Genomic DNA, 14,803 nt, shown 5'->3' with positions numbered 1-14,803 from the left:
TAGCGAAGAAAGAAAAAAATTAATTGTTCCCCTTATTTGTAAAATTAATTTTAAACAATGTTGTGTGGCCTTATATTATCTACAGTTATTGTCTGAACCATTTACCTGTTTCTCTTTGGCCTCCTTTCTCTTATCTGCTTTGAGCAAAAGAAGATCAAACTGTCATCTTGATATTCAATATGCAACTTAAGGCATTGGGTTATGCAATATTTTTGTATACTTACAAGCAAATGTTTTCCTTTTAGCTGATGTTTATTAATTATGTTCGAATTCTTGTCATTTTAAAGTTTTTTAATAATTGCTATTTCTATCTCTGTATGTATATATCTGTAGAATACTTTTTATGCTGATGTTGTGTCAGCGAATAAAGTTATTTCTGACCTACTGATTGCTGAGCTTTTGCATTTGTTTAATGTGCATGGGTAAGTGGGTGATTGCAAGAATGAGTCAGCAGGAGGATAAATTAGTGTCTGAGTGCAAGGATGAGTGTCTGAGTGCATTTACGATGACATAATAATTGCCTAAACAAATAAAGAGGCACTTTCAATTCTAAGCGAAACCATGTGGCCCTGTCAATGCTTGTATTTTCTTATTGCACGCACTGCCATGTGTTCTGTCTATGGCTCATTGCAGTTTTCCCTATCTTAGCCTAACTATGCACGACACAGGCAGCATTTGCTTTACACGCGTTACTATATAATTACTATATAAACACATTTGCCTTTGCGCCGCATTGTATTTTCACACAGAACCGGCAGTTGTTTTCTCGTTCTGTTCTTCCCTGGGATTTAGTTTGAACACATCCTACAAGGTCAAACAACAATGTCCATTGTTATTTTGTTCTGGTCAGGACCTAGCACCTAGACACAACACAAGGATGCAGCTGTTGTTTATGAGCGTGAACGCCTAGCCATATAGGTATGCACAATTATGTAACAGGGAGAGCGACCTTTTCTGAAAGGAGATCACGGCTGTATCTGAGATGTAGAACGTCCATCTGTGTATGCTAAGGTAAAACGGTCCGCTACTAATCACAGAGATCTTTCATATATAATCATTTTGATTCTGTGGAAGGGGAGCTGGGTTAGGCTAATCTGTTTTATAATATGACAGGTCTTTTCATAATAAACAGTTTACTGACTATGCTGATGGTATTTTTACTAGGTAGTTGTATTCTGGTTGTGGCACGTATACTGCATTCTAAAGCACAATAGTGTAAATAAACATTTCAAACTTCCTTCGTGACTCTTTCATCTCTTTCGCGATCACTGAGAGGGTCAGGAGTGTTGTGTTCTGGGTTGTTAATTCACTTCTCTCTCTGGATATGAGTAGGAGGGCAAGTGAGACACTATAGCTAGTTGGACTTGGGCTCATGGTACTGAGGTGATACAGTGGCTCAGTCCCTATCTAGTGATGTTCTGTGGTCCCAAGCATAGTTCTGTTCCTGAGCAGAATCCTTGCAACAGCACCTTTTGATGAATATAGGTTACTACATCGAAAACTAACACCATGCATTACCCTTTGCACGCAAGCACAATAACAACTATTTATAGCACATTTATTTTCACCACAATGACGTTTACCATTAAGAAGGAAACCTCAGCCATAGACTGCATTATATTGCATTATAACACATTAACATATATTTTAAAACAATTTATCCATACTATCTCTGACCACTACGCATCCTTAACCCCTAAAATACCTATGCCACCCCTCAACACTATCCTTTCCTAAATGAAAAATAAAACATTTACTAGCCATCAGTGCTACCCGTTACTGAACCCTAAAAAAACGCTGCTGCCCCTATACATCTGGGCTCCAGAAAACTCCTAACTACCGGTTTGCACCATCCATCCCTGAGTCCTAAGAAATCCATATTAGCCCAAAAAAACATCCATCCAGCAGCCCTAAAAACATCTTACTACCCCATGCATCATCCATTCCAGCGCCATAAAAACCCCATACTTCCCCGGTGCACCGCCCATCCCTGAGCCCTTAAAACAACTCATTAACACAGCCCATCCACAAACCATAAAAAGTAATACCCCTTTGCACTACCCATCCCTGAACCCAAAAAAGCAATACCCTAACGATCCATGAGTTCTAAAAACCCTTACTACTCTTAGCACTACCCTTCTCTGTAACCTAAAAGCTCCTTACTAACTCTTGAAACTACACATCCCTGAACAATAATCTCCACAACCCCATAAGACTACCCTTCCTGAACCCTAAAAAACATGAATGTCCTTAAAACTACCCTTCCTTCAACCCTAAAAACTCCTTAGTACCCCATAACGCTACCCATCCATGAATGCTAAAGACCCCTTACTACCTGTTAACGCTCTGCATCCCTTAATCCTGAAAAGCTCATTACTACAGCACGCACGACCAATCCCTGAAACCTAAAAATTCCTTACAACCCTTTAACACTACCAATCCCTGAATCATGGAAACTCCTTACTACCCCAATACACTACCCACCCCTGATCAAGAAAAGCCACTTCCTACCCTAAACAGCATCCATCATAGTACCTTAAAACACCCTTCCAGCCCCAATACAATTATAACCATAACACCAATAAATACAGTTTAATACATTGTAACTTACCTGATTGTATTGGCAAATATGTTGCAGTAGTTCGGCGTTGTTACAGATGTATTTGAATGGTCACTAACCCCTTCTGACTACAAAAGGTGCTTCTAATAAGAAAATGACATGCCCAGTTCCTTAAAATCAGTTATTACAAGTGCTTTGTGACATCATAGTTGGAAAAGAAACAGTTGATGGACGGAATGTAGGACAATGCAAAGATTCACCCCCAGTCACAAGGATCTGGGTTAAATCCATCATTCTTTTACTCACCACACCACCCCAGTTTGGACCCAGTCATATGCAAATCAGTATTGACCCTGTTCCTTGTGGGAACAGTCCAGCCCGAACTACCAAGCCAGGTCCTCCGTGGACCAGAAACAAGCATCCTGGGACTGGTTTCAGGGCATCACCCTTCATCAGCCAGGCTACCTTGAATCCAGTGGTATAGTGAGCATGGGACCCTCGTCTGGGCATACCCTTCCCACTTAGAGCGACATATGCAAAAGAAACAACTGATGGACGGAATGCTGGACAATGCAAACATTCACCCCCAGTCACAAGGATCTGGGTTAAAGCCATCATTCTTTTGCTCACCACCCCAGTGTGGACCCAGCAATATGCAAATCAGTTTTGACACAGTTCCTTATGGGAACAGTCTAGCCCGAACTGCCAAGCCAGGTCCTTCCTGGACCTGAAACAAGCATCCTGGGATCGGTTTCAGGGCATCACCCTTCATCAGCCAGGTTTACTTGAATCCAGTAGTGTAGCGAGCACTGGACCCACGTCTGGGCATACCCTTCCCACTTAGGGCAACATATGCAAAAGAAACAATTGATGAGCCGAATGTTGGACAATGCAAACATTCACCCCCAGTCACAAGGATCTGGGTTAAATCCATCCTTCTTTTGCTCACCACACCACCCCAGTTTGGACCCTGCCATATGCAAATCAGTCTTGACCCTGTTCCTTGTGGGAACAGTCCAGCCTGAACTGCCAACCCAGGTCCTCCCTGGACCGGAAACAAACATCCTGGGACCGGTTTCAGAGCATCACCCTTCATCAGCCAGGCTAGCTTGAATCCAGAGGTGTAGTGAGCACGGGCCCATGTCTGGGCATATTCTTGCCACTTAGGGCGACATATGCAAAAGAAACAATTAATGGACGGAATGCTGGACAATGCAAACATTCACCCCCAGTCACAAGAATCTGGGTTAAAACCATCATTCTTTTGCTCACCACACCACCCAGTTTGGACCAGACATATGCAAATCAGTCTTGACCCTGTTCCTTGTGGGAACAGTCTAGTCCGAACTGGTTGGTACAGGCAGCAGCAGTTTGTTAAATAAACTGCCACTTAGAGACGGTTCTTGGTTCCGTCATCTCTGGTAAGGAATGCTGTGGTCTTTGGCAGCCACCCTGAATGAGCAGCACAGGTCCAGCTAAACAAAAATGATTTCTGTCACTGATGGAGAATAGATGAGCAAACAAACGGGCACATCAGATTTGCATGACCACTGAAGGAAGTGGGCCTGCAGCCTCGTGCCTCCTGCCTCTAGTCCGCGGCGGACGGGAAGACCATCTGCCGCATTTCGCTGGGAAAACTGCCACAATATGGTGACGGTGTCTGCAAGACACCGCCAGCAATATTATGATGCCAGCGGAGACTTGCCTTTCCATGGCGGCGTTGCCGCCATGGAAAGCATGCGGTTTCTGCTTGTGCCTCCTGAGTGTTGGGGGTGGGGGTGCACTTGGGGGGTACCTGTGGTACCCCCCTACATTGGCAAGGGCAAGGTGGCAGGCACCGCACGGTGCCTGTCACCTTGTGCATGCCAATGCACAACGTGCATTCTCAGTTGGGAATGAGGTGGGATAACCAGGGCATTCCCAGTTGGGAATCAGTTGGGAATGAGGTGGCGGGCGGACTTTGTAATGGTACTCTTAGTTTCATGCACTATTTCAACAATATATTTATTTTCAGTACTTGGTCATTCCTGAAGGCTGGCGCACTTGGATGGACTGAGACTGATGGTAGTATAATGCTTGAGTGTGTCTGCTTTGACTGGGTTCTTCCTGCCCTTATTCAACAGGTGACAGGTGTGGGACGCGAAGCTGAGCTCATGAGAAGGTGGATGGAGCTTATAGATGAGTCACCAAAGCTCCTCAAAGAAGAACCCAAAGCAAGCACCTCTAAGTTGTCCATCGACTCTCCGGGATCCTGGGGCCATATTCACAAGGCCGCCTTGGCTGGACAAGTCCATGTGCTGAAACAGCTTCTGCAACAGGGTGTGGTCGTAGACAACAGGTAAAACAGGTGCTTTTATAAACTTCATGGAACATCTGCAGAAATGAAGATGTACAATTGAAATGTCATCTAAAAACAAAATAGTGGTCATCTGATGTTGTTGGGTGGCCTGCGAGTCCACCATTTATTTATTTATTTTATGTATTTATTTTAGAGGTTTTATATAGCGCTGGCTGGACCCGGAGGTAGCAGAGCGCTTTACATGATAAAGCTAGTGACGGTAAGAAACAAATAGCAACATCAAGAAATAACAAAAACATCGGATTGGTTAACATGACTGAGATACATTTAAAACAAAATTACAACTTCATGGAGTAACAGCTTGTAAAACAGAAAGGTTATACATATCATGAAAACAGATAGTCATGGAAAAGAGTTAAATACCTATAGGATTTGGAAGATCGAGTTTGAGGTTCAGGTAGAGACCCCCAACATTTATTGAGGAGATTAATTTTGAGGTCTTTTTTAAAGCTGGTGTAGGAGGGGTCGCATCATTCGTCTTTGGGGAGGGCATTCCAGATGTAAGGGGCATTTCAGGAGAAGGAGCAGGATTGAGTGGATTTCTTTTTTAGCAGGGGTGGGACAAGGAGAAGAGCCTAAGTGCTTCTTAGAGGTTGTGTGCTGCCCGCTTTGCAGAGTTTATTGGCGAAGTACGGTGGTGTATTATGATGGAGGACTTTGTGTGTGATGTATGCGCTTTTGTAGGCTGATCTGCCTTCGATGGGAAGCCATTTATAAGTTTTGATGACTGGGGAAATGTGGTTGAACCATTTGCAGTCTGTGATGAGCCTGGCTGCAAGGTTAAGTACAGATTTAAGTGGAGCTAGGTGGACCTTGGGGATTCCGGTGAGGATGGAATTTCCGTAATCAATTCCTGAGAGGACCAGGGATTGAACTATTCATTTAAAATCTTCAGTTGGGAGAAAGGATTTGGTTTTCTTGAAATGACGGAGAGTGAAGAGGGTTCCTTGAGCTGAATTTTAGATGTGGACATGGAGATTAAGACTGTTATCGATGGAGATACCAAGAGGTTTTACTGAGTTGGACAAGGAGAGTGAGCAGTTGAGAGCATTGAGGTCATAGATCCAGATTTGATTGGGGAGAGGGTTGTTTTTGGGGGAGAAGAGGATATTTCAGTTTTTTGGGGGTTCAGTTTGAGATGATTAAAATGGAACCAGGATTGGATTTTAGTGAGGGTGTTATTAAGGTGTATGATGTCAGCGTGGGTTTTAAACTTATAATAGAGTTGGGGGTCATCGGCATAAACGTGGTAATTAATACCAGCTTGTTTTAGAATCAGGGTGAGGGTTCCATAAAGATGTTAAAGAGAGAGGGTGAGAGTATAGATCCCTGGGGGACTCCTAGGTTGACCGGAGTGGGGTTAGATAGACAGCCTCGAATTTTTATTTGCTGAGTTCGTTGTTGAAGATAGGATACTAACCATTTGCGGGTAGTACCATTGAGGCCGAAATGATCTTTGAGCACCTTAAGTAGGGCACAGTGGTTAACAGTGTCAAAAGCTGCATAGAGATCAAGCGGGATAAGAAGACTGGTCTCACCATTATCAAGGGAGTGGTGGATGTCATCAACAATGTTGAGTATGGCAGTTTCAGTGCTGCAGCCTTTTCTGAAGCCTGATTGTAAGGGGTCCAGAAGATGGAATTTTTCCATGTGTTTGTCTAATTGGAGCAAGACATATTTTTCGAGGGCCTTAGAAACAAAGGAGAGGCTAGTGATGGGGCGGAGATTGTTTAAGTCATTAGGATCAGCATTCACATTTTTGATATTGTGGAGATCATTTGACCCACTTGAAGGGAGCCATGGATAATTCCAGTAGCAAGGGAGGTATTGATGATTGTGGTCCAGCATGGAACAATGATGTGTTTTAGGTCTTGGACAAGGTTAGAAGGGAGGGGGTCTTTGGTATGGGAGGACGGTTTTAGTTTAGAAATGATGCTGTGGACTTCGTGCTCAGTGACAGGGAAGAAATTATGCCAATCGTTTTTGGTCGTGAATTTAGGAGGTTGGAACGAGAGGAGTAGGGGGGGAAGGTGTAGTGGGTAGTTTAGGGAGGGAATAGGAAAAGGGATGTGTGAGGAGGGGTTAGGGTGAGGTGGGGAAGAGGGTGAGTCTGAGGGGAGACCAAGGGGTGTCAGGAGTGTGGAGTGTGAATTGGAGGTGATGTCAGGAGAGAGTAAGGGGTAGGTTGGGATCGGAGTTGAGAGGAAGGATTGCTCTATTTTGGCGTTTTTTTTCAGAGAAGAAGTGGGCAATTTCTTCACATCTAGCGGTTGGGGCCGTCAGGTTAGGCGGAGCTGAGGAAGTTTGGCGTTGGATAATGTTGAACAGTTCTCTAGGTCTGTTTTGGCCCGATCGAGTTGTGTACGGAAGAAGGATGCTTTTTCATTAAAAATTTGTTTTTTGTATGTAGATCTAGCTATTCTGAGGAGTTTCAGGTTTGAGTGGGAGGGATGCTGTCTCCAGGTTCTTTCCATTAGTCTTAATGAGCGTCTTTCGATATTAAGTTCAAGGTTAAACCATGATTTGGAAGGGATATTTCTTAAAGTTTTAAGTTTAGGAGGGGCCAATTGGTCTAGGACATTCCTTGACAGTTTTATTAAAGTGATCAGTGAGCACATTTGCGTTGTGTGAGAGAGGAGTGAGGAGCAGTTGAGCTTGGAGTTTGAACTCCAGTTTATCAGGAGGGATACGATTTAGATTTCTGGTCCATTTCATAGGTTTAGTTTGTTTAGAGAGGAGTGGAGGAGGCCGGATAGCAATGGTGAACAGTATGAGGTGGTGGTCGGACCAGTCAGTGGGGATGATGTTGGTCAGGAGGGCCAAGTCATCGCTGGTAATGACAGCGTCCAAGATGGCTCCTTTGGTGTGGGTCGGGGACTGACATAGTTGTTTTAGGTCATTGATCTTGAGAAGGTTGGAGAAGAGGGTGGTAGTGGGCTCATTGGTGTCATTCAAGTGAGGGTTGAGGACTCCAGGAAGAGATGTTTTGAATTGGATATTGAGAATTGAGTTATCACGTCCAAAAGTTCATCAATAAAAGGGTGTGCATCACCAGGAGGGTGGTAGATAGTATGTAACCGAACATAGTGGGGACCTTGAACTTTAAGTTCCGCTTCGAGGTATTCGAAGGTGAAGTGGCCAGAGCTGTTAATAAGGGAGAGCTGAAGTTCGTTTTAGAAGATTATGGCCAGGCCGCCTCCTATTCTGTCAGGTCTGTCTTTTCTGAGGATAGAGTATCCGGGGGGAGAGTAGCTCAAGCATGCTCCCTGAATGGTCATTGAGCCAAGTTTCCGTGAGGAAAGCAATGTCAATGGATTCACTAAAGATAGATTCAGAGATTTCAGTGGTGTGTCGTACGGCAAATCGAGAGTTAATAAGCATGCAGGCGAGTGAATTGGGGTTATTTCGGGGGGAGTGGATGGAGGTGAGTTGTAGAGAGGTCTGGGGAGGCGGAAATGGAGGGAATATTGTTGGTCCGTAGAATGACAGGGATGTTGGAGTGGAGGGGAGGTGGGTTGTTGACTAAAGTATCAGGATGGTAGGAATTGCATAGGTCGGAGAGGTCAAATGGGAGAGGTGGTTCAAGGTGTGGCGCGGCAGAGACATATGGTTGAGGAGGGGGCAGTATTCCAATGATGACGATGATAGTTGGCAGGAATTTTACGGTTGGGGTGAGGGAATTTGCATGTGAGAGTCGGGTTCCAGAGCTGAGGGATTTAAAATCTTCTCTCAGTCGAGAGAGATCACACGTCAATAAAGAGAGATTGCGTTCAATGTTGTGGAGAGTCAGGGTTATGGGGAGAGGGGGATCTCTGAAGGGGTGAAGAGGGTGAGAGGGAATGGATGATGTTTGTTGTAGACAGCGGGCAATTGTGTAAAGGGTGTGTGAGTTCAAGGGTGGTGGAATGAGTAGAGTTAAGGCTGTTAGGCGTGGATGATGGTATGATGGAGGACACAAGATTAGAGATCTCAGGGTATGTGGATAGTGATTATATGAGGGCATAAAGAGTGTGAAGAAAGATTGCGTCTGGGATTAGCGGTGAAGAAGAAATTCGGGGGTTGTGATGGAGGGTTAGAAGAGGGTGAAGGTGGGGCCGGAGTGGAACAGTAGGAGATCCAGGGTGGAGGGGTAGGGATTCAGGCTGTGGTGTCCAGGGGGGTGGAAAGGGTTAGTTGTTATAGAGAGGGTTGAGATGGAAGGGTCATTGGAGCATGTAAGTGGTTGGGAGAGGGGGTGTGCAGTGGGGATGTCATCAAGAGGGAGGATCACTGGAGGGAGAGTATGTTTGGAAGACAGAGGTTGGGAGATGTCATTTGGCTGCAGAGATGACAGGGTGGGTGTTGAGCGGTTTGGTATACGGAGGATTAGGGATAGTTTTGTTTAGGTGGTGAGACAAGGTGCTGAAGTGGAGCTCAAAGATGGTAGGGTGTGATTCGGCGGCTTGTATGAGGATGTTACCTGTTTTGAAGATGGAGATGTTGATTTCACCTGGAAAGATTATGGAGGGAGTAGTGGATAATTTAAAACCATAGGGAATTTTGATTGAGCAAGTGACTGGGAGCTGACGTAGGAAAATGCTTTTCCATTCGGAGGGGCGTTTGGAATAGAAGATGTAGCTGGTTTTGATGGGGGAAGAGAGGCTGAGGTAGTTATCCACAATAAGTGTTTCAGGCTTACAAATGAGTATTTTATGTTTGAAGTTTTTCATAGCGTTTTTAGACAGATTGGGGGGTAGAGGATGGTCCAGGAGTTAGGACCATGTTTGGAGAGAGTATAGTCATGTGGGATGTGTGCGTGATTGAGGGGTGGCATGGTGGGAAGGGGCTAAGAAGTGGAGTGTTAGAGGCGGTTGTGAGGGCACTTAGGGGTACGGTAGAGAGAATGACGCGGGGGTGGGATGGATGCCAAGACGGAGATCCACAGCTCATGCGCTTCTACCAAGTGTTCCTACTCGGCTGTATTTCGAGCACCAACAATGTTGGCGAAGCCATCTCCTCCATTCCTCCAATGGAGGACTGCCTGCCATATCTAGAGATTCCTGTCTTCCTGGTGTGAATCTCTTTGTTAAAAGTTGTTGGGACGGAACAGCTCATCTATATAGCTCGGTTGAGCATGCACTGCTCCCAGACCTCACCCATACCATGATCTAGCAGTTTGTTAGTTTTTAGGCTTTAGTGCAGATGACTATTAGGCGGGTAGGGGGAGGGCCACCTGTAAAAAGTATTGTAACCAAGAATTGGGCCCTATGATATGGAGTGGTACACCACATGCTCCCTTCCTTCATAAGTGTGACTGCAGTGAGCTCACTGGGCTATGAAGGAGTGACAGGGGAAGGAGCAGAAAGCTTATAATGGCAGGACATGATTATTTTTTAGGTCACGCTGAAGCAATGCGTAAGCATTGCGGCAAGATTCTAGTAAGCAGTACGAAAAGTCTGCCAAAACTGTGGATTAGATACAGTTCATGTGATCTATGCGCGTGCGCGCCAGCCACGTCACACACCATCATTTGTCTGTGCCTCGCATCAGACTTCAAAGGCTGCCGCTCCCCCCAATCAAACTTCAAAGGCTGCCGCTCCCCCGCCCCGCATCAGACTTCAAAGGAATGCGCTCCCGCTCCCCCGCCACAGCAATGCTGAGAGCTTGTTTCTGGACGAAAGTGATAGCCTACCGTGCTTGTTTACAGTAGCCTTGCTCCTCAAATGCTGTTGCCATCTCTCTAGGGACACAGCTTGAAAACACTCGACTTGCTAGCTGCAATGCTACATCCGCTATGATTTGCCTCTAGACAAGTTGATCCCTCGCAGACAGTGCTGACTCTGCCCCTTCTGAAACTGACCAACGCAGTCACCACTAGTCTCTTCTCTCTGTCTTATGATGTCTGCCTTGCCACCATTTACTTTGGACCCTCGCTCTCACACCTCCTCACCCTCACACACCCTCATGCCCTCTCACCCTCACACACCCTGACTCACCCTCACACCCTTACCCTCACACCCTCACCCCCCTCACCCTCACAACCCTCTCACCCTCACTCACTCTCACACCCTCTCACCCTCACACCCCCTCACCCTCACACCCCTCCCCCTCGCCCACCCTCATACCCTCTCACCCTCACTCACCCTCACTCACCCTCACCCTCACACCCTCACCCACCCTCACTCACCCTCACACTCTCACCCCCACAACCCTCTCACCCTCACTCACCCTCACCCCCTTATATCCCCACCCCCTCACACCCCCTCACCCTCACACCCCCTCACACACCCCTCACCGTCACACATACCCTCACCCTCACTCACCCTCTCCCCCACCCTCACACCCTCACCCACCCTCACACACCATCACACCCTCACCCACCCTCACGCACCCTCACACCCTCACACACCCTCACACACACTCACACACCCACACTCACACTCACTCACCCTCACCCTCACAACCCTCAACCTCACTCAACCTCACTCACCCTCACCCCCACACCCTCTCACCACTCACCTTCATACACCCCCACACCCTCTCACCCTCACACACCATCACACACCGTCACTCACCCTAACCCACCCTCACACACCCTCCCTCACCCTCACCCTCACACACCTCCTCACCCTCAAACCCCCTCACTCTCACACACCCTCACCCTCACACACCCTCACCCCCACTCACCCTCTCACCCTCACACACCCTCTCACCCTCACACCCACTCACCCTCACACAACCTCACCCTCACACCCTCGCACACCCTCTCACCCTCACACACCCTCACTCACCCTCACTCACCCTCACACACACTCACACACCCGCAATCACACTCACTCACCCTCATACCCCCATCAATCTCACACCCCCTCACCCTCACCCCCTCACACCCCCAAACACCCTCACACCCCTCACACACCCTCACCTCCACCCCCTCACCCTCACAGCACCACACCCTCACACACCTTCTCACCCTCACTCCCCCTCACCCACCCTCACACCCCCTCACCCACACACCCCCTCACCCTCACACCCCCTCACCCTCACACACCCTCACACCCCCTCACCCTCACACACCCTCACAACCCCTCACTCTCACACCCCCTCACACACCCTCACCATCACACACCCTCACCCTCACACACCCTCACTCACCCTCACACCCCCTCACCCTCTAACCCTCACTCACCCTCACTTAACCTCACACCCCCTCACCCTCACACCCCCTCACTCTCACACCCTCTCACCCGCCTCACCCTCACACCCCGTCACTCACCCTCACTCACCCTCACACACACTCACACACCCTCCATCACCCTCACTCACCCTCACACCCCCATCAATCTCAAACACCCTCACCCTCACTCACCCTCACTCCCTCACACCCCCAAACACCCTCAACCTCACACCCCTCACCCCTCACACCCTCACCCCCTCACACACCTCCTCACCCTCATACCCCCTCACTCTCCCACACCCTCACCCTCACATCCCCTTACCCTCACACACCATCACCCTCACACACCCTCACACCCCCTCACCCTCACACACCCTCACACCCCCTCACCCTCACACATCATCACCCTCACACACCCTCACCCTCACACACCCTCACCCTCACCCACCCTCACACCCCCTGACCCTCACTCACCCTCATTCACCCTCACACACACTCACACACCCTCACCAGCAAAGCATAACAAAACATAGCATAGCATAACAAAAAAAGCATATGATAGCAAAACATAGCATAGCATAACAAAGCATAGGATAGCAAAACAAAGCATAGCATAACAAAACAAAACATAGCATAGCAAAACACAACAAAGCATAGCATAGCATAACAAAACACAACAAAACATAGCATAACATAGCATAACAAAACAAAGCATAGCATAACATAACAAAGCATAGCAAAACAAAACATAGCATAGCAAAACAAAACATAGCATAGCAAAACAAAACATAGCATAGTAAAACAAAACATAGCATAGCATAACATAAGACAACAAAACATAGCATAACAAAACATAGCATAACATAACAAAATATAGCATAACATAACATAAAACAAAGCATAGCATAACAAAACATAGCATAACAAAGCATAGCAAAACACAACAAAAAATAGCATAGCATAACAAAACACAACAAAACATAGCATAACAAAACATAGCATTACAAAACAAAGCATAGCATAACATAACAAAGCATAGCAAAACAAAACAGCATTGCAAAACAAAACATAGCATAGTAAAACAAAACATAGCATAGCATAACATAACACAACAAAACATAGCATAACAAAACATAGCATAACATAACAAAACATAGCATAACATAACATAAAACAAAGCATAGCATAACAAAACATAGCGTAACAAAGCATAGCAAAACACAACAAAACATAGAATAGCATAACAAAACACAACAAAACATAGAATAGCATAACAAAACACAACAAAACATAGCATTGCAAAGCATAACAAAACATAGCATAGCATAACAAAACACAACATAGCTTAGCATAACAAAACAAAGCTTAGCATAACAAAACATAGCATAACAAAGCATAGCATAGCATAACAAAACATAGCATAACAAAACATAGCATAGCAAAACAAAGCTTAGCATAATAAAACACAACAAAACATAGCATAGCATAACTAAGCATAGCAAAACATAGCATAGCATAACAAAACACAAAACATAGCATAGCATAACAAAACAAAGCATAGGATAGCAAAACTAAACATAGCATAGCATAACATAACAAAACAAAGCATAGGATAGCAAAACATAGCATAGCATAACAAAACATAGCATAACATAACAAAACATAGCATAACAAAACACAACACATAGCCGAACAAAACATAGCATAACAAAACATAGCGTAACATAACATAAAACAAAGCATAGCATAAAAAATAGCAAAACACAACAAAACATAGCATAGCATAACAAAACACAACAAAACATAGCATACATAACAAAACTTAGCATTGCAAAGCAAAGCATAGCATAGCATAACAAAACACAACAAAGCATAGCATAGCATAACAAAACACAACATAGCATAGCATAACAAAGCATAGCATAACAAAGCATAGAATAACAAAACATAGCATAACAAAGCATAGCATAGCAATACAAAGTATAGCATAATAAAACACAACAATACATAGCATAGCATAACAAAACATAGCATAACAAAGCACAGCATAGCAAAACACAACAAAACATAGCATAGCATAACAAAACATAACAAAATTTAGCATAGCATAACAAAACAAAGCATGGGATAGCAAAACTAAACATAGCATAGTATAACAAAACAAAGTGTAGGATAGCAAAACAAATCATAGCATAGCATAACAAAGCATAGCATAACATAACAAAACATAGCATACAAAATCACAACACATAGCATAACAAAGCAGAGCAAAACACAACAAAACATAGCATAGCTTAACAAAACACAACAAAACATAGCATAGCAAAACAAAACATAGCATAGCAAAACAAAGCATAGCATAATAAAACACAACAAAATATAGCATAGCATAACAAAACATAGCATAGCATAACAAAGCATAGCATAACATAGCATAGCATAACAAAACATAGCATAGCATAACAAATCAAAGCATAGGATAGCAAAACATAGCATAGCATAACAAAACAAAACATAGGATAGCAAAACAAAACATAGCATAGCATACAGCATCACTCCGCACCACCACAGCATCACTCAGGGGCACCACAACATCACTATGCGCTACCACGGCATCACTGAACGCCACAGCATCACTCGTTCGCCATCACAACATCACTCAGCGCCACCACAGCATCAATCTGTGCAACTATTCAACAACACCTGGTTCAAATATGTTCTCTCAATG

At 45.2% G+C, this 14,803-nt stretch overlaps 1 protein-coding gene across 2 annotated transcripts in view; it reads left to right on the top strand.

The window, feature by feature from the left end:
* Window positions 1–14,803, top strand: part of ANKRD65 (ankyrin repeat domain 65) — an 81,418-nt gene that overhangs the window by 51,204 nt on the left and 15,411 nt on the right. For both annotated transcript variants that reach the window (XM_086921455.1, XM_086921456.1), the window contains exon 2: window positions 4,684–4,898. In XM_086921455.1, coding sequence (XP_086777581.1) covers window positions 4,684–4,898 — 215 coding nt within the window. The remainder of the gene's footprint in view (window positions 1–4,683; window positions 4,899–14,803) is intronic.

Source organism: Lissotriton vulgaris, chromosome 5 (genome assembly GCF_964263255.1).
Source record: "Lissotriton vulgaris chromosome 5, aLisVul1.2, whole genome shotgun sequence".
NCBI classification, from domain to species: domain Eukaryota; kingdom Metazoa; phylum Chordata; class Amphibia; order Caudata; family Salamandridae; genus Lissotriton; species Lissotriton vulgaris.
Note: the sequence above shows the minus strand (reverse complement) of the source record. Positions and strands in the feature narration are given on the sequence as shown.